Source organism: Ictalurus punctatus, chromosome 1, assembly GCF_001660625.3.
Source record: "Ictalurus punctatus breed USDA103 chromosome 1, Coco_2.0, whole genome shotgun sequence".
Classification (NCBI taxonomy): domain Eukaryota; kingdom Metazoa; phylum Chordata; class Actinopteri; order Siluriformes; family Ictaluridae; genus Ictalurus; species Ictalurus punctatus.
This window is the reverse complement of record NC_030416.2, coordinates 4,714,631-4,741,483: the sequence shown is the minus strand read 5'-3', so window position 1 is coordinate 4,741,483 and position 26,853 is coordinate 4,714,631. Positions and strand designations below refer to the sequence as shown.

The 26,853-nt window shown below is 39.7% G+C and overlaps 1 protein-coding gene across 1 annotated transcript; it reads left to right on the top strand.

Annotated features, from left to right (window-relative positions):
* The first annotated feature begins 6,065 nt into the window (after positions 1 to 6,065).
* LOC108278538 (terminal nucleotidyltransferase 4A) lies at positions 6,066 to 17,145 on the top strand. Its single transcript, XM_017492020.3, has 13 exons — positions 6,066 to 7,035; positions 8,614 to 8,737; positions 10,780 to 10,826; positions 11,297 to 11,417; positions 11,521 to 11,628; positions 12,879 to 13,007; positions 13,142 to 13,355; positions 13,756 to 13,882; positions 14,230 to 14,333; positions 14,422 to 14,570; positions 14,650 to 14,778; positions 15,901 to 16,047; positions 16,364 to 17,145. The coding sequence occupies exons 1-13, from the start codon at positions 6,344 to 6,346 to the stop codon at positions 16,532 to 16,534; spliced, it is 2,262 nt and encodes a 753-aa protein (XP_017347509.2). The 5' UTR covers positions 6,066 to 6,343; the 3' UTR covers positions 16,535 to 17,145.
* The last annotated feature ends 9,708 nt before the right edge of the window (positions 17,146 to 26,853 follow it).

Sequence of the window (26,853 nt, the reverse complement as noted above, 5' to 3'; positions counted from 1 at the left end):
AATAAATAAATAAATAAATAAAAAACCTAAGGATGTTGCTGTCGCCTGCTGTCCTGGTGGTACAATGAAGAAACCGGAAGTATAAATGACTAACTGCTTCCGTTACGGTCAAATTATTATTTTTAAAAAATAAAATTAAATTAAAAATAAGGAAGTGATGTTAGTGCTGCCACCTACTGTCCTGGTGGTAAAATGAAGAAACCGGAAGTATAAAGGACTAACTGCTTCCGTGACACACACATACACACAGAAAAAAATAAAAAAAAAATAAAAAAATGAAAACACAGTTCTGCAGTTTGTGGGTACCTGACTATCTCAGCCATGTGTGCTTGTTGAACATCCCATTCCAGATCCAGTCCCTTTGCTGTTATAACAACTAGATTTTGTAGCTGAACTCTGTTCCCGTTCAGCATTTGTGAGGTCGGGCCCTGGTGTTGGTATCATGAAGAAGTGAGGTCTTCATGATCGTCACGTTGCACACAGAGTCGTGCTGGAACATGTTCGGAAATTGTAATACTACGGTGTACAAAGCCATGCTTTACAATTGTATGCCACCAACTTTATGGCAACAGTTTGGGGAAGAGCTACATATGGGTGCGATGGTCAGGTGTCTGCAAACTTTTGGCCATATAGTGTATATTTGTGACTATGCATGCTTCACTATGGTTTTAACAATCACTGCTACAGCCCCTGAGTAGGGGATGCACCGAAATGAAAATTCTTGGCCGAAACGGAATATAATGACAGACTTGGCCGAATCCGAATACCGCACACGTTTTTTCGTGTTTTTTCCATTTATTTTACCTTTTTTTTCACCATTGCATAAATGAAATAGTCAAAATGTGCTTTTTACTAGTTTGTCTTGCTTTTCAAAGAAAAAAATCAATTACAAAAACTATCATTTCAAAATATGTATTTAACACTGAACATTTTTTTTTTCATTCCAGCAGGCATAGGCTACCAACAAGGCACAATATAACTTTAAATAAATAAATGAGTAAAATAAAAATATTTTAGCATCTTTGAGCCCCCCTTGAATAGCCGATGTTAGGCATATAACTGACTGCTGAAAGAATGGAACACTCTGTAGCCTACAACTAAAAAGTGCATTAAAAAGTGCATTGACAAGAGTGCGATAAATGGTTCTATTGGGTTCTATACGGCTGATTATATTGGGGATATATACCGCTCGCCTCCCTGTACACCTCGCGGAGTATTAGAGTAGATATGGTATAATTAGATACGTTGTAAATGTTATGTTCCTTGATAGATTTAGTTAGTTTAAACTATAGATTAGTACATTTAGTCCACACTGGTTTTTCTGCTTCCAGTCCATAGTACTAGTTCATGTTTCTTGTTTTGACTCGGTTTTCTGTGACCGCGACTTTGATTCCCTTTGCCTGTCTTGACTAAGTTTTTTGGATTACGATTTGGATGTGTCTGCCTGCCCTTAAATAAATACGTCTTTACCTGCTTCCGTGCTCTACTCCCTTACGTCTCACGACGTGACAGAATACTCCAGAACAGAAACAAAACAAACGCACGTGTCCACAGTAAATATCCGAAAGAGCACGTAGCTCGTGCACGTAGCTCGTGCACGCGTGCGCCCCCTCATCGAGGTCGTGACATTAGCGCGTCTCACTCTGGTTGCTAGGCTATTTGGTCGCGTCATCAAAAACGTCATTGTTCGGTCAAATTTACTCGGCCTTTTCACTTATTCGGCCGAATAATTTCGGTTGCCAAACATTCGGTGCATCCCTACCCCTGAGTGATGTCAGCCATCAGTCCTGAAGGCCCCAGTTCATTGTAGTGTTCTTGTGGTGGCCCATTTCCTCCTTGTGGAAAGGAAAGTTTTGACTCTGATAATATCAGTCGAAAAGTCAATAGTCAGTCCCTCCAGGATGAAACTTTTCGACCGCAGACCTTTCGCAGATTTGGGTGCATCATGCGATGTCATCACAACGAGCATTCGGCCAAAGTCCTCTTCAATTCACTTGCATCAAAATATGACTGCAGCTAAAAGGTCTTATTTACCAACAAACATCACAGTGAAAAGCAGTGCAGAAGAATTTCGAAATTGCGACTGCACAAAAAACTCTGCAAATCATTTGAGACAATAATAAGTCGATATTCTGAGATAGTAAGACTAACAGACTTGTTTTGGATTAAAATGAATTTATGCTATAAATTTGTTGTTTAAAAAACATGTGGAGTTTAAAAAGGTTCAGAAGGTTGAGAAAATTAACCAACAGTGACATATAGGGCAGATATCACCGCTCATTCGCCTATTTCAATGTACACTTGTGAACAAACAGATATAAAAAATGATTCTGAAAAAAGCTTAAAAGTAGAAACTACCTCAAACCTTTAAATAAGGATTGCTTGGATGAGATGGTTTGCTCTACTAATGTCTTACAGCTCTTGATAGCACTTCAATACAATACGAGCTAGATTACATTTCAATGACTTACATTCACGCCATTTACCCAGATCCCACCTTATGTTTATTGATAGGGTCATTCAAACTGCACATGAAATAAGAATAAAGTCGTTTATTTCTCCAGAGGATTATCACGCAAAAATGACCAGCATGAAGGTTGCTGTGAGTGCCATCAACAGCATTACTATGTTTTCTCAAATGGAGCAATTTGGGTTTCTACTTTATCCAAATCAAACATTTGATGTTGCGCTTGTTAATGTTGCTAAGATAGTTTAATTACAGCTCAAATATCAAAAAGGTGACCCAGTTAGGAATTCTAAACTAATGAAAAGTAAGTACGTGTCCGATTAAGCCAGCCTCGGCCCCTCACCAGCTTCAACAGCTCTGCATCCTTTCCTTGTTCCTGGCATAAATTCCTCTTGCTCAGTGTGGTTCGAACCCTGCCCCTAGTACTTTCTGAACTGCAGAAAGACTCTGAAGCAGTAAAGGTTCCTAGAACTAAGTCCCAATCGACCCGGTTCCTGTCACGGAAACATGTACACAGTTCTAAATTTCCTACAATAACTCTGGGTTTCTGTGTTATCGGTGTTCTGGGTTAATATGACCCCATTCGGACTTTCCTTGGTTAAAAAACATAGTTCCCTTCATCTTAGTGGCATAAGATTTTGTCAATTTTTCTACATTATCTATCTACACACACACACACACACACACACACACACACACACACACACACACACACACACACACACACACACAGGGCTTGATTCGGTTGTTCTGAAGGTGTGTAAAAAAAAAAAAAGTCCACTCATGGTGTTCGGGGTCAATATTTCAAAAAAAAAAAATGAATGGCTCTCTATGGCCCTCTGCTGGATATATATGGTAAGAACACTTTCTTTCTGAAACGCTAAAGAAACAGCTGGAGGAATATTTTGCATCTAATTTGGTTCATTGGCAACGGGTCAGTAACATGATTGGGTATAAAAATAGTATCTTAGAGAGGTGGAGTCTCTCAGAAGTAAAGATGGGGTGGAATCTGGATGGAAGCAGATGTTGCTCTAAAACCTGTATATACCTTTCAGCATTGATGATGCCTTTCCAGATGTGCAAGCTGCCCATTCCATAGGCACTAATGCACCCCCATACCATCAGAGATGTAGGCTTTTGAACTGAGCACTGATAAAAAAAGTCAGATGGTCCCGCTCCTCTTTAGTCCTCTTTAGTTTAGAGGACGTGGCGTCCATGGTTTCCAAAAAGAATTTCGATTCGTCTGACCCCAGAACAGTTTTCCACTTTGCCTCAGCCCATTTAAAATGAGCTTTGGCCCAGAGAACACGGTGGTGTTTCTGGATCATGTTCACATATGGGTTCTTCTTTGCATGATAGAGTTTTAACCAGCATTTGTGGATGGCACGGCGAACTGTGTTCACACACAATGAGTTCTGGAGGTGTTTCTGAGCACATGCAGATTTCCATTACAGAATCATTCCTGTTTTAATGCAGTGCCACCTGAGGGCCTGAAGATCACGGGCATGCAATATTAATTTTCACCCTTGTCCCTTGCGCACAGAGATTTCTCCAGATTCTCGGAATCTTTTGATGATATTATGTATTGTAGATGATGAGATTTTACGTTGATGAACATTATTCTGAAATTGTTCCACATATTGTAGACGCAGTTTTCCGCAGATTGGTGAATCTCTGCCCATCTTTACTTCTGAAAGACTCCGCCTCTCTAAGATACAGTTTTTATACCCAATCATCTTACTGACCTGTTGCCAATTAACCTAATTAGTTGCAAAATGTTCCTCCAGCTGTTTCTTTATAGTTTACTGGAAGCCTTTTGTTGCCCCATCCCAACTTTTTTCAGACGTGTTGCAGCCATCAAATTGAAAATTACCTTATTTTTTCCTTAATATGGTACATTTCCTCAGTTTAAACATTTGATATGTTTTCTGTGTTCTATTGTCAATAACATATGGGTTTATGAGACTTGCAAATTATTCCATTCTGTTTTTATTTACATTTTACACAATGTCCCAACTTTTTTGGAATTGGGGTTGTATATCTTTTTTGCATATCTACTGTATTTTAAAATCATGGGGTTGCCTGGTGGCCATTTTGAGTGGCAGCTTTTAAGTCCGTGGTTTGTGGTTTCCTGCTGACTCCTACTTTCGTTTGGTTTGATAAACAGAGGTTTTAAAAAAAATATGACAGAATGCACTTTTATAGCACTCCCTCAGTATTTTGAAGATCTGCAATTTGATTGGTTGTCAGCTTTCAGTTATCACCAGATTGTTGAAAACAGCATTTTATTGACTTGGGTATTAAAGAAAAATGGTATTTTCTGCCAGAGGCCTCCAGGCGACATCCAAAAAACGATCACCAGTATACTGAAGGCTCTTCTCGAGGAGAGCAGTCTGACGTTCAAGAAGAACAATTGGGTATGGTGATGACCTCTGCCCTGCTGCCTGGGAATATCTCTTCAGCCTGGATCTTTTGTGTGCACAACTGGGCTGGACATGGACTTATGCCAATATTATACGCTACTGAATACAAAAATCCTTCAAAGTACATGATTCTCAATTTTCTAAGATTATTTATTTTATTTGTGGGGACTTACAAATGAGACAGATTCAAATAAGACAATAATAATATATATATATTTTTTATTGACCAGAAATGAGCTTTGGCTGATCCTGAACACTTGGCTGATGCAACCAAAATCTCAGAAAACACCAATCCCAAGATGTCTAATGTTAATTTTGCACGTATTTCGGCTACTATATAGTAGGTAAGTATGCGGTTTCGGATGCAGCCCATGGCTTCAAGCAGTCATCTATTTGCACGTATAGCATGACAAATAATTAACTGCACTCAACGCTTTCGTAAAATTAAAAACGAAACACCCAAAACTGTATACGGTCCCATAACGAAGACGGACTCTGTTTTGATACGTGAAATTCTGGAGGGAACGTCGGACGGCGTGGCGTAGGGACGTAATGACGTGTGGCGTTAATTGGTCTACGTTGTTTAACACGTAAAAGGGGAACATGAAAGGAATATTCTAAAAGCGACTCATGTAAACACCTTAATCAGAATATTATACGTCTTATTCAGAATAAGGTCAATAATTAGATTACTGCTGTCCATGTCAACATAGTCAGCGTCTCTTTTTTCAGTCTGATTTTTGTCAGCATGTATTTCTATCAGATGTCCCCACAAGGATCAAATTTGTCTGTGTGTGTGTGTGTGTGTGTGTTTTAGTGGGGCGTGTCTCAGAGCGAGTTTAAAAATCCCACGCATGCGCACTTCATTCAACGTCCTACAATTACTCCACCAAAAAAAAAAAGAAAAAAAAAAGAACAACATGTAATGAAATGGAAATTACATAAATGTATATTTATAACGTTCTTCGACATAATGTAATGGTCGTGTGAGTGTATATTATAAACGAATAAATAATATTAAGAGGAAGCAAATTTCCACGAGCTCCAGAGAGCGGTTGGGTTTTTCTTTGCGTTCAAATCCTACGCGCATGCGCACTTCGAGTTTGAAAACGAGCCCCACGGAGCATGCGCGTGGCTGGATTTAAAATCCCACACGCATGCGCGCTGGAGGCTTTTCTTCACCCACACTGCGCCACACTGTAATGCCGACGGAGCGGAGCGGCTTCACGGTAACGGTCTCGCTGGACGGACGCGCAGTTTCCCGACTCGCTGGGGGAGTTTGCTCGTGAATCGAATCGCGTACGTTTCCGCTCTCAAATGCATCGGTTTGTCCAGATGAGACGTTTTTCCTAAAGGGGAGGGGGGGTCGTGTTTTTGTTCGTTATTTTATTAGATTTTTTTTATATATATATATATAAAAAAATCTGCTTCGTTTTGGAGCGTGTAAGCGTAAATGGACCCCAGGGTGGCTTGGATCCAGCCCGAGCAGAAAGGACCAGCCAACGCGTTGTGGATGCACATCTGGGAAACCTCACACGGTTTACGGACTACTAATACCTCACAGAGCCCTCGTTTGAACCCGGCCATGGCGCCAGGCTTGGTGAAAACCAGCTCCTCCAGTTGTATCAGCCCCCATCCCCTTCAGGTTTCTCCGGGCTTCATTCTCACACCTCCGTTTGATCACTCTTCTATCACGGCACTGAACGGCACTTGCACAGGAGCAGCAAAGCCGAGTGCTTCTCCCAAAAATGGCTCCCTGTCTCCATCGTCCTCCTCGCTGGACTCTGAGACGGACAGTCCCAAATCGGACTCGTGTGACAGCACAAGCACGCACCACTCCCATCCCAGACTCTTCTTCAGCTTCAATGAGCAGCTGCACAACATCAATGACTACTTGCATCAGCACCAACAGCAGCATTTGCATCTCCAGGCACATCTACACCATCATCATAATCACCATTATCATCACCGACATCCTTCCCAGCACTTCCCTCAAGCGCCTGATCACCACCATCCAGCCAAAAAGAAGGGTGAGAACAAGGCCAGCTCTTACGGGGTCAACTACCTGCTCTCCAACTCCAATGGGAACCTCTTCTGCACTGGGACACCATGGAAGACCAGGAGATACAGTCCAGGGGTGAACGGGTAATGAAGTGGTGGGGTATTTCTGATTCTGATTGCGTATGGCACATTTTTGAGATTTCTGATTTAATTTGGAGTGGGGATGTCTACAGGTGTGTAAAGGAATACGGATGGCTCAGTTTTCATCTTAGGGGGTGGGGTGAGTTTGTGTGTGTGTGTGTGTGTGTGTGTGTGTGTGTGTGTGTGTGTGGGGGGGGGGGGGTTCCTTAAATCATATCCAGTTCTTCAGCGTTGGAACGTGGATTTGCAGATGCGGCTTAAGACCCAGTTTAATCTCGAAACATGAATAAAAGTGGCGTTTTCGTCGTGTCGCCGTGGTATTTTACATCGCTGACCTGAACAACCATTTGATTTGAAAATCAGTGCTTTTTACACTGTTTCTTTTTGTGTCGGTCGTTTCACAAAAGTAGAGAACGCTGTGATTCTGCTGTGTGAAAGGGAGAAAAAAAAAAAAAAAAAAAAAAACGTTCTCCGGTCCCTAAGCATAGTTTTATTCAGGCAGTTTTAGATAAACATCTCGTCTGGGTCTTTAAACGTAGGCTGTGGTTCAGGTGGTAGAGCGGGTTGCCCACTAATCGTAGGGTCGGTGGTTCGATTCCCGGCCCATGTGACTCCACATGCCGAAGTGTCCTTGGGCAAGACACTGAAAGCCAAGTTGTTCCTGATGACAAGCTAGTGCCTTGCACGTGTGAATGGGTGAATGAGAACCAGTGTACAGCACTTTGTAGAACCGCTAAGGTTAATAAAAGCACTATATAAGTGCAGACCATTTACGTATGCGAAATGCCGCATTTTAGATTCAGCTCGGCTAGTTATTTTCATCCTTGGATCAATTCGGGATCGTTAGGCTACCCAACTTAGTTCCCAAGTTTGAGCGTGGAACTTCAACCAAAATCTGCAAGTGATGAATAACATATGCTATTTTAAACATAATATATATATATATATATACATACATACATACATACATACATACATACATGCATATACACATTTTCCCTGATAGTTTACACAATTACAGCATTGCATATTCAACACAAAACCTATAACTACAGCTGATGATTTCAGGAATGTGTAATTATTTGTTAGGATTTTGTTGTCATCATGGCATTTCATGCTAATATTGGTGTGACACCAAAATAATATAATATAATATAATAATGAGCCTTTATTAATCATATATACATTACAGCACAGTGAAATTCTTTTCTTCGCATCTCCCAGCATGTTAGGAAGTTCGGGTCAGAGTGCATGGCGGGTCAGCCATGATGCCGTGCCCCTGGAGCAGAGAGGGTTAAGGGCCTTGCTCAAGGGCCCAACAGTGGCAGCTTGGCAGTGCTGGGGCTTGCACCCCTGAGCTTCTGATCAGTAACCCAGAGCCTTAACCGCTAAGCCACCACTGCCCCACAAAAAAAATCAAATATGACTGCTTTTTTATTTTTATTTTATTTAATCTCTCCAGGTCATTCTGGTTTTCATGCTCTCATTGATACATGTTAACCCATGCACTTTATTCAGCTTTATGCTCTCTCTTGCACTCTCTATATATAAATATAAATTTTCTTTTCTCCTCTCTTACAGCCTTCATGAAGAAATTGTGGACTTCTATGCCTTCATGTCCCCGCGTCCTGAGGAAGAGGCCATGAGGAGGGACGTGGTGAACCGCATCGAGAGCGTGATCAAGAACCTGTGGCCTGCAGCTAACGTGGGTAACATCACTGGGATTCAGAACCAAACCGAGCCTCTAAACGACACCATGCTTGCTTTTAACTACGTGTACGCGAGAAGGCTGCTGCGTGTATCCTGCGCTCGTTTGCTGCGTCGCTTGTGCATATCATCAGACGTGGCGTGATACAGACGTAAATCGTTGGGACCAGGTCGCGCGATGTGCGCCCACAACTGAATGAACAAACTAACATAACGCATCTCAAACCCTGTACTGTCGCATCTCAAACCCTGTACTGTTCTAGATCGTTATCGAGTGCCCAAATGAACCGGTTTTCCTATTACAGTTAGTGTCGGAGTATTTAAAAACCTACCTTTGGTCTGTTTGGAGTACCACGCTTGTGGACCTCAGTCAGTCGCCCAGACAGAAGAAAGTTTATCAGTGTGTTTATCATTGCTTTGCATGGCGTTGTGGAACATTACAGTTTGACGTATAATACAGCAGACAGGCTGGGATGTTTTCACACTGACGTGGACGTTGCTTTTGATTCTCCAGATGTACGTACGATCCGTTTGAGTGCGTGTGTAAGGTAATGCTTTAAATATGAACCATGTACAACGCCCCTCATTTACCCTCAATGTCAGCCAAGATTGGTTTGGTTTGTTTGAGTTTTGTACTGTTGCGATAAAACTCTTAGCACTATAAGTGTATGGGAGCAACTTTACGATACTAAAACGCAGCTTTAGCATACTCACGATGTATCGCAATATATAGGTGTATATAGATTTAAAAAGAAAATCTAAGATTATATCGTTTTAATATTTCAATCATCAAATAAACAAACATTTAACACTCAAAAGAAAAGCTGTAAAAATCTTTTACAATTTTCATGATTTAAATGAAAATTTAAGTTGACATCACACCTGCTCCTCCCAGTCAATTTGTAAAGAATAATAACGATATCTCAAACGTGTCGTTGCATAATTGATCACAGTATACAAATTATGTCGTCGTAGCACTGTGCAAACTGTATGTATAAATCACAGTTGTTTGTGAACAATATATTACTAAACAAATTTAATTTTAACTTTTCACGTTTAGATTTTTAAAGCTTGTAATATGTTTACTAGAGCAGCACGTCTTGAAGCGTTTTATTCCACAGCGTTTTGCCACTGTGAACAATTTGTTGTTAAAGAACGTACATACTTGGACATAATGAAGCAGAGCTTCTCAACCTTTTGTAACTAAAGCCTACCCCGCAAGCCTCCCCTACCATATGACCCCTCCCAATATTGGAGGAGGCCAGGTATAATGATTCTCAGTATTAAGCTAATCTATAATCTATTTTTGATAGATTTATTTCTTTTTAATTACTTTTCAGAACTTTTGTGACTTAAAAAAAGAACTTTTATGACTTTTATAAAACTATATAACGGACCGATATGTAACATGATCAATCAAAAATGATCAATTTCTGAACGCTGTACCTACTGTGAACAAGACAACTAGGCTATTTTACGTGGAAAACATGTTGCGTTATATTTGTCTTACGTTCTAAAACATTCGCATAAGAACGATGTAAATTGGGACGAAGGTCGCGTCTCGTTATCCATGACGTTGTTAAATCTCCGGATCTCAGCCCCTCACCGAACAGAGCAGTCTCAGAGAGAGGTGGGAATGCAAGACCTCACACTTGCCGGACAGTACTGGAGACATTTGGAAAGTTGCTAAGGTTTGTCCAAAAAGTTGCTAGATTTGTCGCTAGGTGCTTTTTATAAATTTTTTTGCAACGAAAAGGTTGCTAAAGGGGTCTGAAAGGTCTTTAAGTTGGCAACACTGGTCTGCACTGACTGCTAGATGAAAGGCAGGCTAAACTCTGCCTCTCCCCAGCAAAACGAAAAAAAGGGTCTTTTTTTTTTTTCTTTTTTTCTTTTATTGAAAAGCAATAAAATACTCAGAGTACCCGAATGATGCCCTGTCTCTTTTAAAAAGCCGTGTTGAGAACCACTGTAGTAAATTAATCAGCGCCTTCTTTGGTTTGGATTTTGCAATGTCCTAATATCTTGCGTTTTGTTTTTCAGGTCCAAATATTCGGCAGCTTCAGTACCGGACTTTATCTCCCAACAAGGTGAGGAGCGTTTTCTTTATTTTCCACAAAAAATATGGCCTTATGGAGAGAAGGAAAGAAAAAGGAAACTGTGTAAAAGGAAAAAGAAAGTGAAAAGTAGGAACGTTAAGAGAACGAAAATGGGGGGGGGGGATTAGCAACGAGAATAAGATTAAAAGAAAGAAAGAAATGGGCGGGTTGAAAAATCAGTAAAATAAAGGGAAAAGTAATGAGAAGGGGGAGAATAGAGGACGAAAGTGGAGAACATGAATGAATAGAAAGAAGGAGGACAGAGGAGGAAGGGGGGGGGGGGGGGGAAGGAAAAGCTACAAATGAGTTATGGGGGTGACTAAAAGGAAGAAAAAGTGAAAGCAGGTTTGAATGCATGATATGTAGATTTATTTAATGGCACAACTGGCCATAGAATAAAAATCTGAGGACTGGGACTAAACGGGAATGAAGCTATAAATTATATTGTGTGTGTGTGGTAGTGACATTGACCTGGTGGTGTTTGGAAAGTGGGAACGTCCTCCTCTACAGCAGCTCGATCAGGCTCTGAGGCAGCAGAACCTCGCCCAACCGTTCTCCATTAAAATACTGGACAAAGCCACGGTACGCCACTTTACAGCTTTGTGCGCTTTTTGTCTTTTTTTTTTTTTTTTTTTCTTTTCTTTTCTTTTGTTTGTTTTGTTCACCTGTCTGGCTGTGTCCTCAGGTTCCTATAATCAAGCTGACGGACCGAGAGACTGAGGTGAAGGTGGACATAAGTTTTAACGTCGAGACAGCTGTGAAAGCGGCGCGTTTCATCAAAGACCACTTAAAGGTGAAGCATGGCTTTAAGGCTTGCAGGTTTAGTTCTGCTCTTAACTTTTTTTTATTATTATTATTATTATTTTTTTACTTTATGTTTTGCACTGGACATCATTTATATGTATAAACGTGTATATGTGGCGAGGAAATAAGTCTAAAATTTGTAACTTTTTGGCTGTCATACTACACACCATGTTTGGAGAAGAAATGGCACTGCACATCACCCTAAAAACACTATACCAACAGTGAAGTTTGGAGGTGGACGCATCATGGTGCGGGGCTGTTTTTCATCACATGGTACTGGCAGACTTCATATAAATGAAGGAACGATGAATGGAGCCCTTTACCGGGAGATTCTTGAGAAGAATCTGCTGCCATCCACCAGGATGATGATGAGACGTGGGTGGAGCTTCCAGCAGGACAACGATCCAAAGCATACAGCAAAGGAAACTCTGTTGGTTTCAGAGAAAAAAAAATCAAGGTGTTAGTTATCAATCACCTGACTTGAGTCCATTTGAACAAGATTTAAAGACAACATGTTTAGAAGAACGGGCCAAAATCACACCTCAATACTGTGGCCCATTAATTTCTTCATACAGGAAGCATCTTGAAACAGTCATTGCGAACAAAGGCTTCTCCACTAAGTATTAAATACATTTCAGTTAGCGTGTTCAATACTTTTTTCCTGTGTCATTCCTCTTTATTACACATAACTAACTTTATGGGCTTTAATGTTTGGATTTCTTTATGTGTGGATTTCTTGAGTTAATACCAAAGTCTGGTGAAAATCTCATGTGAGTAACCTTACTGGAAATATATTTACTGAAAAAATGTTGACGTGTTCAACACTTATTTCCCCTACTACATGCGTGTATGTATATATGTATGTGTTTTATATATATATATACACATACATACATACACACATACACACACCATTTTCTCTGGTTTCTCATTGAACCTTTCCACCACTACCTGTCCTCACAGCCTGTAGATCTACCAGACGGTTATTAGTGTGGGGATTTGAGTGCATTAGTGTCTGTGCATTTGTATACATGAACACACACATGTGTTCTAATGGCTTCAGAATTAGTTTTTTTTTTCTTCTTCTTTCCCTTTTAATATGCTAATAACGTCAGAAATGATCAAACTAAGAGATGATACTAAAACTAAGAAGGCAGAAATCAACTTTTGTTTTAGCCTCTCATCCTTTATCATTGTGCTTGATGATCGAAATCCCTTTGCTCGTTCTCGCATCTGCAGAAGTACACCGTGCTGCCGTACCTGATCTTCGTTTTGAAGCAGTTTCTGTTGCAGTGGGAATTAAACGAGGTGTTCACAGGAGGCATCAGCTCCTACTGTCTCATATTAATGGCCATCAGCTTCCTTCAGGTAAAAGAACACCCGGAAATTAGCAATGGCATCTTCATAAGTGTGGTGGGGGAATTCACAAACTAATGCTGTATGCTTAATATAATGTTTTTTTTTTATTAACGTCTGTGTGATTGGTCCGAATTGCATTTTAGCTCCACCCCCGGATCGACTGCCGGGCGACCAACATAAACCTGGGCATCCTGCTGATCGAGTTCTTCGAGCTGTACGGTCGCCACTTCAACTACCTGAAAACGGGGATCCGTGTGAAGAACGGAGGAGCGTACCTCGCCAAGGAGGAGATGATGAAGGCCATGAGCAGTGGCCACCGACCCTCCATGTTGTGTATCGAAGATCCCAACTTACCGGGTACGGAGGACGTACATGTTTATTTTGATAGAGATGAAAAAAATTAAGCAAAGGGTTACTGTAAATAAATAAATAACATATTGCAATATTGTACTTAATAGTAGTTAAATAACAAGCACATGCTAATAAAAAATATATCAATGAATAATTTTATTAGATGTTAAATATACATAAAGCTATATGCAATACAAATAAATGAGGTGTTGTTGCTGTTGTTGCTGTTGTTGCTGTTGTTGTTGTTGTTGTTGTTATTATTATTATTATTAGTATTATTAGTATTGTTATTAATTATTTATTTATTTTTTTAAAGATGGTTGAACAGAATGTATAGTAAGTAGGATTTAAGTAGGCTACATACTTAACCGACTTAATTTTTTGGATCTTGGTTTGTGTTTTTAAGGCAACGACGTGGGCCGCAGCTCTTACGGCGCCCTGCAGGTGAAGCGCGTGTTCGATTACGCCTACATCGTCCTGAGTCACGCCGTGTCTCCTCTCGCCCGCGCTTATCCCAACAAGGACAACGACAGGTCAGTATTTTGCAGAGTAATAGAGATAGCAGAGCCACTTTGTTTATCTGCATTCCTGTTGTAAGGCGCGCACACGTTTAAAGAAATTCGAGTTTTTCGCTCGCGTTTTTAAAAAAAAATAAATATTTTTTTTAACTTGTTTTAAAAAGTTGCCAGGTCTAGCAACAAAGTCACAGAGTTGTCAGCACTGGGTGAGCGGGGGATTTTTCAAGCAGCTCGCGAGTGGGTGGAAGAAGTATTCGAAGTTGCATATTAATGACCTCCAAGGGCAGCGATTGGCTGAAAGGAATAAATTTCCAGTAACACGTCCTCATTGACAAACACGAATGCGTAAATGTCTCCTTCAGCACACTCAGCCGGATCCTCCGACTGACCCAGGAAGTGATTAACTACAGGGAGTGGATCATTCAGAAGTGGGGGGACAGACACAATGCCAGAATCAACCGCTGCAGTGAGTGTAAAGTTTTAGACTTGACAGTGTTTTGACGTCACACAGAATGCTTTGATTTTAATACAGTAACGTGTGTTGTGTTTAATAGTCGTCCAGTTCGGCGGTGACTCCGAGGAGCAGCAAAGGGACTCTGTGTCTCCACAAAGTGCCGATTCCCTCATGTCACTATCCAGTCCCCAGCAGCACTCCTCATCATCTTCAGCCTCTTCTGTTTCCTCGCTCTCAGGAAGTGACATCGTACGTTGCCACTACTGCATGGTTGTAATCCAAAAAGGCCTGCTTATATACCCACATTAAATGTCTTTATTTCCCCCAGGACTCTGACTCCGTTCAATCTGGACACAAAGCCCCGCACCAAACTTTCCCAGCATACCCTGTGCCCAGCACTCTGCCGAGGCCACAAAGCGGGACAAGTCCGCCTGAAACCGCTTCCTCTAACGGACAGGTAGGATTGTGTTGTGTTCTCTCAGAGTTCTGCAGTAAGGACAGCAGGGTGCACTTTCCTACATATTGTAGGTGTCCGGTCATAAAATCGCATGTTCGCGATGTCCTTCTTGCGATCTGATAGTAGAGTGTTTTATTTTTATTTTAGACTATTCCAGTAAGTCACCAGAGGTTGTTGATAAAGCACAATATTACTGCAGTATGGTGTTGCTTCATTTTTAAGCAGAGTAGACGCATCTTTCATATCGCTGGAACTTACAGTACAGTCGTCCCGGGGGGGGGGGGTTGTGGTGGAAGGAAAATCTCGGGTAAAACAAAAAAAACGCAACAGATGTCGAAGTTACTGAATGATTTATCTGACTTCTGAAGGTAATTGGTTGAATCAGATCTTACTTGGGGGCTTCATAGCAAAGGGGGTGAAAACGTATCCACTTTTCTATTTAAAATTTTTCTTAGAATTTTTTTTTTTTAACACTTTCATTTCACTTCACCAATTTGGATTATTTTGTGCATGTCTATTACATGAAATCCAAATAAAATCCATTTCAATTACAGGTTTTAATGCAGCAAAATAGGAAAAATGCCAAGGGTGGGGTGAATATCTTTATTTTTTTGCATGCCACTGTAACTGCAGACTAATTAGCATTTTTTTTAGACTAATTTTTGCATTTGCATTCTGGTATTTGTTTTTAGAAATGCAAATTACAAGGTGACTCCATACTTTATTTTATTTATTTATTATTTCTTCCTCTACTTGATCTGGGGGAAAAAAAATATGCCATTAATTAAAATAATTTAATTAAATTTGTTTGAAGGATATTTCACAAAGCCAGAATGTTCAGCTATTTAAACAAAAACTGTTTCGTCATATTATGAGTTGTTTATTTGCTGTGAAGTAAAGAAGCCGGGTGATCACCGTCCTCCAAGTGTGGTGATTCCATAATTTCTGCCAGGGGTGGCATAGGCTACTGGAAAGTGTCTGTGGTTTGTCATCCATCGGTCAACCCCCCCCCCACCACCACCACCACCTCGGGTTCCTGGCTACATTCATGGATGAACAACTTTTATCTAATTGTAGATGTCTGGTTTGCAAGACCCTTATAGCTTCCTTTTGGTGTCCCAGGTGCGGAAGCCCCTCCCCATGTCTCTACCCCCACCTGTACCAGGCAGACCACTGTGTGTGGAGGGGTGTGTGGCACTGAGCAACGGCTACCGGCTGTCCTCGCCCATCTACCTCGGCCCGCTTGCTGGCCTCCAGAACCAGCCCAAGGTAAGCGTTCACTCGGGCTTCTCACAGCTGTAATCATAAATCTATATATTACATATTACATACGAGTACAAAATATTGTTAGATATGACATTAAATATTATTTACACCATGAAATTGAACTTTAAAATTTTTTTTTTAACCATAATATTGATCGTTAAATTAAATACAATATTAAATATAGCACTTTTCTTATGTTAAGTACACTGCTAAATATGTTCTCATTGTCATGTTCAGGTAAGTGAGAAGGAATGCATTTTATTTATTTACTTAGTTCTTTTTTTGTTTTTTTGTTTTTTTTTGTTTGAATCATCTCTAGTTTCATAATGTTCAGAGGTTTGGCCCGAAGGTTCCCGGTGTCTTCGAGCCTGCTTCGATGCCTGCGCCTCGCGCCAGCCTTCCACAGCACAACCGAAACACATGGCACAGAGGAGGAGGGAAACGGCGCCCTCCAGCCTCAGCAGATAGAACTGCCACAGGTCAAAGGTAGCACTTCCTGTCTACGCACAGTCCAAGCTGCGGCTCAGTGTCGTCTGTGACTGCCATTTTTTTTTATTTTTTTTTTTATTATTATTATTTTTTAATGTACTCTTATTTTATTATTATTTTAAAATTCTCCCTTTTTCCCCCCCTGTTTGTGCCAAACACTAAATGTTCTCATTGCAGCCAAGCTGTATTTGGAATTTAGTACAACTCGTGCAATATGAGTATTTTTATATAATTTGTTACATTTTTTTTTTTTTTTTTTTTTTTTTTTTTTTTAGTTTAATTTAATTTTTACTACTACTCTTCAGTGTTTACATTTTTGTGTGTTTTGTGTTGTCATGAATGTAAGCCGATGAAGGCCGGGTGTGTGACATTTCATCTCTACTACACTGCTATACTATCATGTTTAAATCCAAAGTGTGTTTGAGAATTTAACTTTTGCACTCAATGGCTTGCCAGATTGCTGTAGTTCAACTCTGTACCAGCAGGTGGAGCCACCGAGATGAAATCTCTGTGCCAAAATCCCGGGCCAAAGTGTTCCTTACGTCACATTAGCCTGTACCTTATGTTGTGTGTTTTTTTTTTTTTTTTTTTTTTTTTTTTTTTTTTTTTTTTTTTTGCCAACAACATGCCAAGTCTTGTTTGATTTTATTTGTTTACCTGAATAACCATGATTATCTTCTGCATCAGACTGGTTTGAATGTTTCTGCAAAAGGTGATTGATAATCTCATCTCCTTTCTTCTGTAACATCCCCTCCCCTCCCCCCCACCCCTTTGCATTTGCGACACAATGAAATAATGGCAAATCTGAGCGTTCGTAGGTAGAATTACACACACTGAAAAGGTTGCATCCCTGACATGTTAGCCTATTGGCTTTTCATATTTTTCCCGCACCAGTAGGTGGTGCGAATAATTCACTAGCCGTGAGTCCTCTTTTCATTTTATCGGTTAAGATACCCACTTTGTGACGGTTGCATTGCTTTCACTTTAGCCTGGCAGACCGTTTGAAAAGTAGTTTTTAACTCCAGTAATTTTGCTCCCATTGGCTTTCCGGATTACAACTTCTCCAATACCACACCAGCAGGTGGCACCAAAGATTCGTGCTGTACAATTCCTTTATTCATTTTGTGCCAAAAAAATGCGCAGTGTGATTTGGACCGAACCTTTAGTACACCAGGATGAAAGTGCGTCTTGTACCAGTGTCCCTCAGAACCACTAGGCCCAAAAACATCCAGCGTTTCCATCGCTGTTCTATGCAAATGTCTTGGCGGCCGGTTGGCCGTTATCGTCATCGTCATTGTTATTGTTTCGTCACTGTAATTCTACTTCGACTTGTAACTTCTATTTGGTCACACATGATCTTTAGCCAAATTATGTGATCACTTTTTTAACTTTTTCTTTTTTTTTCCTATTCTTTTTTCTTTTTTTTTTTTTTTTTTTAAACAATGGAACGGGGCTTCCTCCTGACATATATTTCACATAGCGAGTGCTCATCCATGTACAACATGAGAAGTCATCATGATCTCTCTCGGGGAAAGGTCATTCTTGTAGCATTTTTGTCCCAAAGATGGTGATGGAGAGCACCGGCACCACCCACACACACACACACGGTAATCATTTCTGATTTATGAATGTAAACTTTTTTTTTTTTTTTTTTTTTTGGGTTATTGCCTTTTTTTGGTTCATGAATATTTTTATGTAAATATTTTTCTACCAATTATTTTTTAAAATAAATATCTTAAATGACCAAATGGCTATCGGGTCTTTCCTTTCCTGAAGGTTATTTAATTGATGGTGTAAATCATTTTGTATTAATGTCCCATTCAATATTTTGCTTCGGAGTTTGTTTACAGTTTACCATGCATCTTTATTTTTATGAACGAATTTTAGCTCCCTTTTTTTTTTTTTTTTTTTTTTTTTTTTTGTTGCCACATTCCTCCGATTCTGTCATATACTTGTATGTACGGTTTCTAACGTTCCTAATATTTTAACATGAAATATTACATTTTGTTAATTGCATTTTATTTTCTTGTTTTTTCTCTCTTGTACATAATCTCCCCCCCCCCCCCCGTCGCAGCATTGACATTGTAACATAATGTTGACATAAGTATAACATACAGTATGTACATACAGTGGATATGAAAAGTCTACATACCCCTGTTCAAATGGCAAGTTTTGTGATGTTAAAAAAAGAAACCAAGATAAATCATGTCAGAACTTTTTCCCACCCTCAGTGTGAAATTACAATGTATAGAAATTAAGTGAAAAACAAACATTTTAGGGGGAAAAAACCACAAAACTTACAATAACCTGGTTGCATAAGTGTACACACCATAAACTAATACTTTCTGGAAGCACCTTTTGGATTTTATTACACCACTCAGTCTTTTTGTGTTGCACATCTTGACTTGGCAATATTTTCTCACTCTTTTCTTGCAGTAATATTTTTAGATCCATCAAATTGTGAGGGCATCTCCTGTGCACAGCGCACTGCAGGTCACCCCACAGAATTTTAGTTGGATTCCGGTCTGGACTCTGGATAGACCATTCAAAAACGGTGATCTTTTGGTTAAGCCGTTCCTTTTGTTGATTTTTGGATGTATACTTTGGGTCATTGTCATGCTGAAAAATGAAATTTCCTTTCTTCTTAAGCTTGCTTGCAGATACCTGAAGGTTTTGCACTAAAATTGACTATTTGTAGCTATTCATGATTCCCTCCACCTGGATAAAAGCCCCAGTTCTGGCTGAAGAAAATCAGCCCCAAAGCATGATGCTACCACCACCATGCTTCACCATAGATATGGTGTTCCCATCGGTGGTGTGTTTTTAAAAAATAAAAAAGTAAAAATTTTTGCACCAAGCATACCTCTTGCAATTGCTCTCATCAGACCATAACACATTCTGCCACATGGCTTGGCTTCCAACCTCGTGATCCATCCATCTCAGCACGCGTTTCCGCCTGCCTGTCTGACATCTCAATCTGGATGAGGGAACACCACCTTAAGCTCAGCTTGGCAAAAACGGAGCTTCTCGTCATCCCGGCCTGCCCCTCAATCATCCACAACCTCATCGTACAGCTCTGCTCGACCACACTCAAGCCAACCAGGACAGCCAGGAACCTTAGAGTGACTCTTGATGACCGCTTGACCTTTACAGACCACATTTCAACAACTGCACAGTCCTGTAGGTTCATTCTGTATAACAAGAAAATCAGACACTATACATCACCGAACAGGCTACACAACTACTAGTCCAGGCTCTTGTCATATCTGAACTGGACTACTGCAACGCACTACTCTCGGGCCTCCCAGCCAGCTCCATCAAACCCCTTCAGATGATTCAGAATTGAGCCGCACACTTCGTCTTCAACCAGCCCAAGAGAACCCATGTCACACCCCTCTTCATCTCCCTCCACTGGCTTCCTGTAGCCGCCCGTATCAAATTCAAAGCCTCGATGCTCACATACAAGACCTTATCTGGAACAGCACCGTCCTACCTCCTAACACTCTCCTGAAGGCTTGCGTTCCCTCACGCAATCTGCAATCGGTTAATGACCGACGCTTAGTAGCGCCTACTCAGCGTGGCTCAAGGTCCCTTTCCAGAACCTTCACACTCACTGTTCCTCAGTGGTGGAATGAACTTCCAACCTCAATCCAGACCGCAGAATCGGTCAATATTTTAAACAAACAAACAAAAAAGGCTAAAAACCCCCGTCTTCTGTGAACACATGCCCCACCCCCCTTTAAATGTAAAAAAAAAAAAAAAATTCTTACACTTCTACTCTGCTTTTCTAGAACTCAATTATAAATCTTGTATAATAGCACTACTTGTATTGTTCTCTGCTTGATGTATCACTTTGCTTGTATTTCCTCATTTATAAGTCGCTTTGGATAAAAGTGTCCGCTAAACGAATAAATGTAAATGATTTAATTGAGCTTGAATGTTTTTTTTTTTTTTTTTTTTTTTTTTTTTTTTTTTTTTTTTTTTTTTTGGTGAAAAGGGGCTTATGTGTATCCACCTTGCTCCATTGCCCAAACGTGAAGAATGAGAGCTGCTTTTCACATGCACAGAGTAATCAATACTTGTCAGATATTCCTGCACTTCCTTTCACGTTGCCGTAGGTCTCTCGGCAGCCTCTCTTATACGTTTTCGCCTTGTCCTTTTGTACGTTTCGGAGGGACGTCCCGTTCTTGGTAATGTCACTAGGGTGACCCATTTTTCTCCACTCAATGATTTTGCCTTTATGGTGTTCCATGGTACATCTAATGTTCTGGAAATTCTTTTATACTCCTCTCCTGAGCGATACATTTCAACGAGTGAGATACGGTGCATGCTTTGTGAGCTTGTTTAAGGCTTAAGCAGTCAGATGAAACTGAGATGTGAAGAAAATCCTGTAGAAACAGTCTTTATTTGAGGTTAATCAGAATAATTTCGTTGATGACTGCTGTATGATCATTTCTTTTGAACATAAGATTGAGTTTGATTCATTATTAACACAACCACATCCTCAATCATAAAAGGGTGTTCCTATTTTTCTCTAAAATGTATTTTATTATTTTTTTATATACATTGTAATTTCATTCTGAGGGTAGAACAAGTTCTGACGGGATTTATCCTGGTTTATTTATTTATTTTCTACAGCACAAAAACCTGCCATTAACTGTGGGTGTATACTGTTCCTGTGTACAGTATGGATGTGTTCCCTGCTCTCGACGGCGAAAGCTGTAAAGTCCCTTTATGTCCACTGGGAGGTGCTCTGAGATTTGTTGTGCTATTGAAGCTGTTCCTGCTGCAGCATCCCTTCACGTTCTTCACACTACTGAGACTTCTGTATCGTTTTATGTGCTCAGATCGTACTTACGTTACCTATGAGGAGTGAAACGGTGCAGGAGAAGGCTGCGTTTATTTGATTTATTTGGAAGGAAAAACAAAAAATGTCCATAGGTATTCAGAATCGCATTCAAACTCATGTTGAACATTAATTAGTATACACCTGCCATCAGTTAAAGTTTAAAGATTACCCTCAAATAGTACAGCTGTTCCTCTCAGTAACATCTAACTGGAAAAATCATGGGCCACAAAGAGCTTACACAGCAGGTACGGAGTCTCTTTGTTGAAAAATATCAATCAGGAGAGGGTTACACACACAAAAATTCTAAGGCATTTGATATACCATAGAACACTGTAAAGATCAACAAGTGGAGAAAATATGGCATGACAGTGACACCACTAAGAACAGGACGTCCATCTAAAATTGATGAGAAGATCAGGAGAAAACTGGTCAATGAGGCTGCAAAGAGGCCTATAGCAACATCACAAGTACTGGTTACTCCGTGCACGTGTCGACAATCTCCCGAATTCTTAGTATCGCGGAGCTATGGGGTAGAGCGGCAAGATGGAAGCCTTTTTTTAAACCAAAAAATAAATAAACAAACACTCCTCAAATCTCTTCAAACCATGTGGCATAATGTGTTATAGTCCGATCGAAGTTTTATTTTTGGCCAAAATATATGTTTGGCGTGAATAAAAACAAACCCCACAGCCAAAAGAACACGACCCTCACGGTGAAGCACGGTTTTGGCAGCATCGTACTTTGGGGCTGTTTTTCTTCAGCTTGAACTGGGGCTTTAATCAGGGTGGAGGGAATCATGAATAGCTCCAACTAGCAGTAAATTTTGGCACAAAACCTTAAGGTTTCTGCTAAAACACTTAAGATGAAGAGGAATTTCAGCTTTCAGCACGACAATGACCCGAAGCAAACCTCCAGATCAACAAACAAATGGCTTTACCGAAACAAGTTCAAGGTAGAGCGCTGTGCACAGAAGACATCCAGCCAATTTGACATAGAGTTGGAATGGCAAAATATTTCTAAGTCAAGATGTGCCAAACTGATTGACTCTTTCCCAAAAAGATCGAATGCTGTGTTTAAAATCCAAAGGTGCATTAACTAAGTATTCGTTGAGGACTGTGCACACTTATGCAACCAGGTTATTGTACATTTTTTCATTTTTAAACCCCCCCCCCCAAAAAAAAAAAAAAAAAAATTCTTAATGTTTTTCATTTTAGTTTATAAACTTCACAATAAAGGTGAAATGATGTGTTTTATCTTGGTTTAATTTGACTTTACGGCACAAAAACCTGCCATTTTAACAGGGGTGTGTAGACTTTTCTGATTTTTCAAAAGGTAATTCACTGATGGGGAAAGGATGTGATGAATGAATGTATTTTATTTTAAAATTTTTTTTTTTTTTTTTTAAAGTCATTAAATATCTTTCACTATAGTTATGTGCAACATGGTATGAAAATGAACCAGACTGCAGAGCATACATGAAACTACCTTTTACACAAAAAAAGTTTATAAAATGATTTATATTTATAAAAACAAACTTATCGAGTCACCTGGTTGCTTAGAAATCGAAACATTTCCACATACTGTAGTTAAATACGAGTTCTACCAACATCATTTACTCTGTTAGCATATGGAAGCGTCCTTGTGTTTGTGTTTTTGTGGTAAAAATTTCCTTTCTTCTTCCGGCAGGGCTCGGATACAGAGCAACCCTGAGCAGGACAAAGCGGTTACCGAAGATGAATAGTTTATTCCCGAGCCTCTGAATTGTTCCCGTAAATGAACTCTCATTGCCAACTTTTTGCAACTTAAGGAAGCCAGACGAGTCCATTTTCACAGGTACATTTTCATTTGTGTGCCTATTTAATGCTTCCTTAATGCCAGTTAATCAGCGTGACCTCGGTAGAACTGTCTTTTTAAATCCAAGATTGTTTGTTCAAGGTCTAATGGTTTTAATATCTGCTTCCTATCAGCTAGTAAATGATACTTTATGAAGGGCACAAAAGAAACCCATGCATTCAATAAATTCACATCAGCTGCTTTACCAGCTATTAATAAAAGTCAGACTTTCACCCTTAAACCCTTTAAAAAAAAAATGAAGAAGAGATGAACTCAAACCTAATTAATCCAAAAGGTCACATAACTGATTATTCCGTAGGTCACAAATGATCATTTAGATTATAATAGAAATTATATTAATATTATAATATAGAATTAAGACGAATTATTATTATTATATATATATGTCTATTCTTCCCCAATGTACATGTGATGTGATATAAACATTTTAGCCATGTTAGTTTAAATTAGCATCTGACCAAAAAAGAAAAAAATCCTATAAGCTGAATTTAATCATTAAATATTGCTATATATAAAAATGAATAAAAAAACAAAATTTTTTGAATGTACAGTTGTGTGTATATATATATATATATATATATATATATATATATATAATGTGTGTATATATATGGATGTGTATATTTGTTCTACAATGACTATGAAGCTACATCTAGATGTTTATGTAGTGATTTTTAAATTAGGTTAAAAGTCGAAGTTAAAATCTTACTGAAGCAGCCAATCATGTTGCTTCTTTTGAGATATCGGCTAAATTCTTGAAGAAGTAGTACGATCTATTTTCCCTTCATGATGTTACTTTAAATTGGTACAATGTCTAGATATAGGCTAAATGATTGGAAATTATTTTTTATACTAATCTCATAAGCTCAATCAATCGATCTTTTCTTGCTTAAGATGATTTAAAAAAAAATATATGTAATAAAAAATATCGAATGATGTGACTTTTAACACATATTTTCCAGGCATGACCGAGGTGGTGTGTGTCCTACTTTTGACTTAGTCATCCTTTTTTTTTTATTTGTATTTTTAATTTATTTTTTATGAATGACACACAGTGTTTCAGCCGGATATTCAGTGTCTTGTAAAGTCATTACAGTCACAACATGCTTCTCAGGTCACGTTTCTTTTACCTGCAAGCTCCCTCGGCCACCTGCGCCCTGTGTAATGGTGCCTCTATGTCTTCTGCAAATTCTCTGCACGTAATGGCCTGCCAGCTTCGATTTCGCAAGGTATTACGCTCCATCCCAGCAGACTTTTCAGTTTGAGACCTCCAGACAGCTCTCGATTTTCATCCTCAATGTGGGACCCTCACCTCATCAAGCTCCGTTTTTAAACACGCAGGCGTGCATGCTAGCACAATTGCAAGCCACGCAAGCTCTTAATAGATTCTTGAGTTTTTGACACATAAATGAGCGTAAACATTGCCTTTGTTTTTGAATTACAGCAGTAGTAATGTGATGGGAAAATAATAGACGGTCCACTAGGGGTGGGACAACATCATCCGAAACCCTTGACATGGTGAAATGTTGATGTTTTTGTTCTATGTCAATTAGACAGTAACGTTTTAAAAATGTCTACTCCCTAAAGTAAAAAGTTTTCATTCCAGTTTCACTGAAAGATATCCCCACCCACATCAACATTTAGAACTGAATCTACTTCGGTGAAAAACAGCATTACTGCTCAATTTGAAAGAATGATTAAGTTCTGTAAGTTCTCACATTGATTATCATCCTTATGTGCATCAGTCTCTGTCGGAGGTAAAGTAGCCTAAACAATAACATTTCCATGTCATGTTACAGCGTGTCCCAAAAGTCTCCATACGTAGGGGAAATGAACACTTTTTAGCAAAAAGTCTTCCAAATAAAATGTTTCATACTTAGTTGATATTATATTACATATATATATATATTTTTCAGATAGCTTTTAAGAACGCCTTTGAAGAAAGGAGAGGAACGTATTGAAATCGCTCTCATGGCTGGATCGGGAAGCTGTCACAAGGTTGCGACGGACTTGAACAAGAAACATGGCAATCGCATCACACACGACGCTGCTGCCGAACTCATTAACAAGTCCAAAAAGACTGGAAGTGCTATGGACCAACCGAGGAGTGGATGTCCACGAACATCCCCTGACAAAGGCACAACTGGTATGGTGCTGGCATGCATAGTCCCCTATGTATGGAGACTTTTGGGTCAAAAAGCCGAACATTTGACCTTCGTCGTTCTTGGCTCTTTTCCAGAATTCAACAACAGTAATATCCGATGGGTTTTCCCAGACTATTCAATTTTATTTGTATAGCGTTTTAACAATGGAGATTGTCCCAAAGCAGCTTTACAGAAATGTATAAAGACTAGCACACAAGCAGGCCTTCTAAACATTTCCCTCCTTATTCAGTCACTGTCCTTTTTGCTTTTCCTGCTGTGGGTCATATTGACACTTGGCTGAGAAGGTCAGCTCAGATTTCTGTATCCCCAGCCACAGATTCCAGCTGAGCCTGAGGGATCCCCAGATGTTCTCAAGCCAACTGTGATATATAGACTCTATATCACATAGGGTCCTAGGTCTACCCTTGAGTCTCTGTCCAGTCTTATGTGCCTGATACAGTTCCAGTGGGAGCTGACTAGGGTGCATCCTTTTAAGGTGCTCAAACCACCTTAATTCATAGGAGCAGCAGCTCTACTCCGCATCTCTTTTGGAGTGTCAAGGTCCTCACCCTATCAGAGAGGGTAATCCCAGCAACTGTGTTGAGTGACCGTATTCTTTCGGTCACTACCCACAGATCACGACTGTATGTGAGAACAGGGATGTAGATTGACCAGGAAACATAGAGCTCTTTCCAAGGATCAAGCTCCTGCTTTACCATCACAGACTTGGACAGCAACTGTAATACTGCTGCCAACAACTCGATTGGGCTGTCAGTCCCAATGTATTTAAACTCTTTCACCAAGGTAATGTCTTGAGCATACTACTCCTGAAATGTCAACGTGGAAATAACTTTTGGGCTTACCACTTGCTGGATGAAGGGCTGAGGTCAGTTGCAATACCAGTTGGGGCAGCAGGCATGTGATGACAGTCTTAGATGGACTCGTAACCTGCGGTAGAATAAGCAATTAATTTTTTTTTTGTTTTTAGAAAGAAATGATCGCTAATTGATAATATCGATAATTAACTGACCAACAGTTGAAAATAAAATACAAGAATTTAATTATAACACTTTTGCAGTCAAAGGTCTAAGACCAGAAACTGTCAAGAAACCAAGTTTGCACCATTGAGCATGGCCTTCAACCCTCGTCTATGCTTGTATTGTGCCCTGCCTAAATGATTGGATTCTGTCAAATAAACAAAAGAATATCCTGTTGTTAATATAGTCCGAAACACATTTACACAGACTGCCTGTGACTGTGAAAATGAACTAATTATGCAATTTCTCATGCACTTTATTTATTTATTTATTTATTATTATTTTTTAACGTCTTGAGCTTCACGAATGTAATTTTCTCCCATCTGGTCAGCTTGTCAGAAACAATTCATATACATTTTTCTACTTCAGAGTAAAAGAGTGCAGAACTGCCTCAACCAATTTCGCTGTCCAGCCTTATATACTGGTCTAGTAGAGG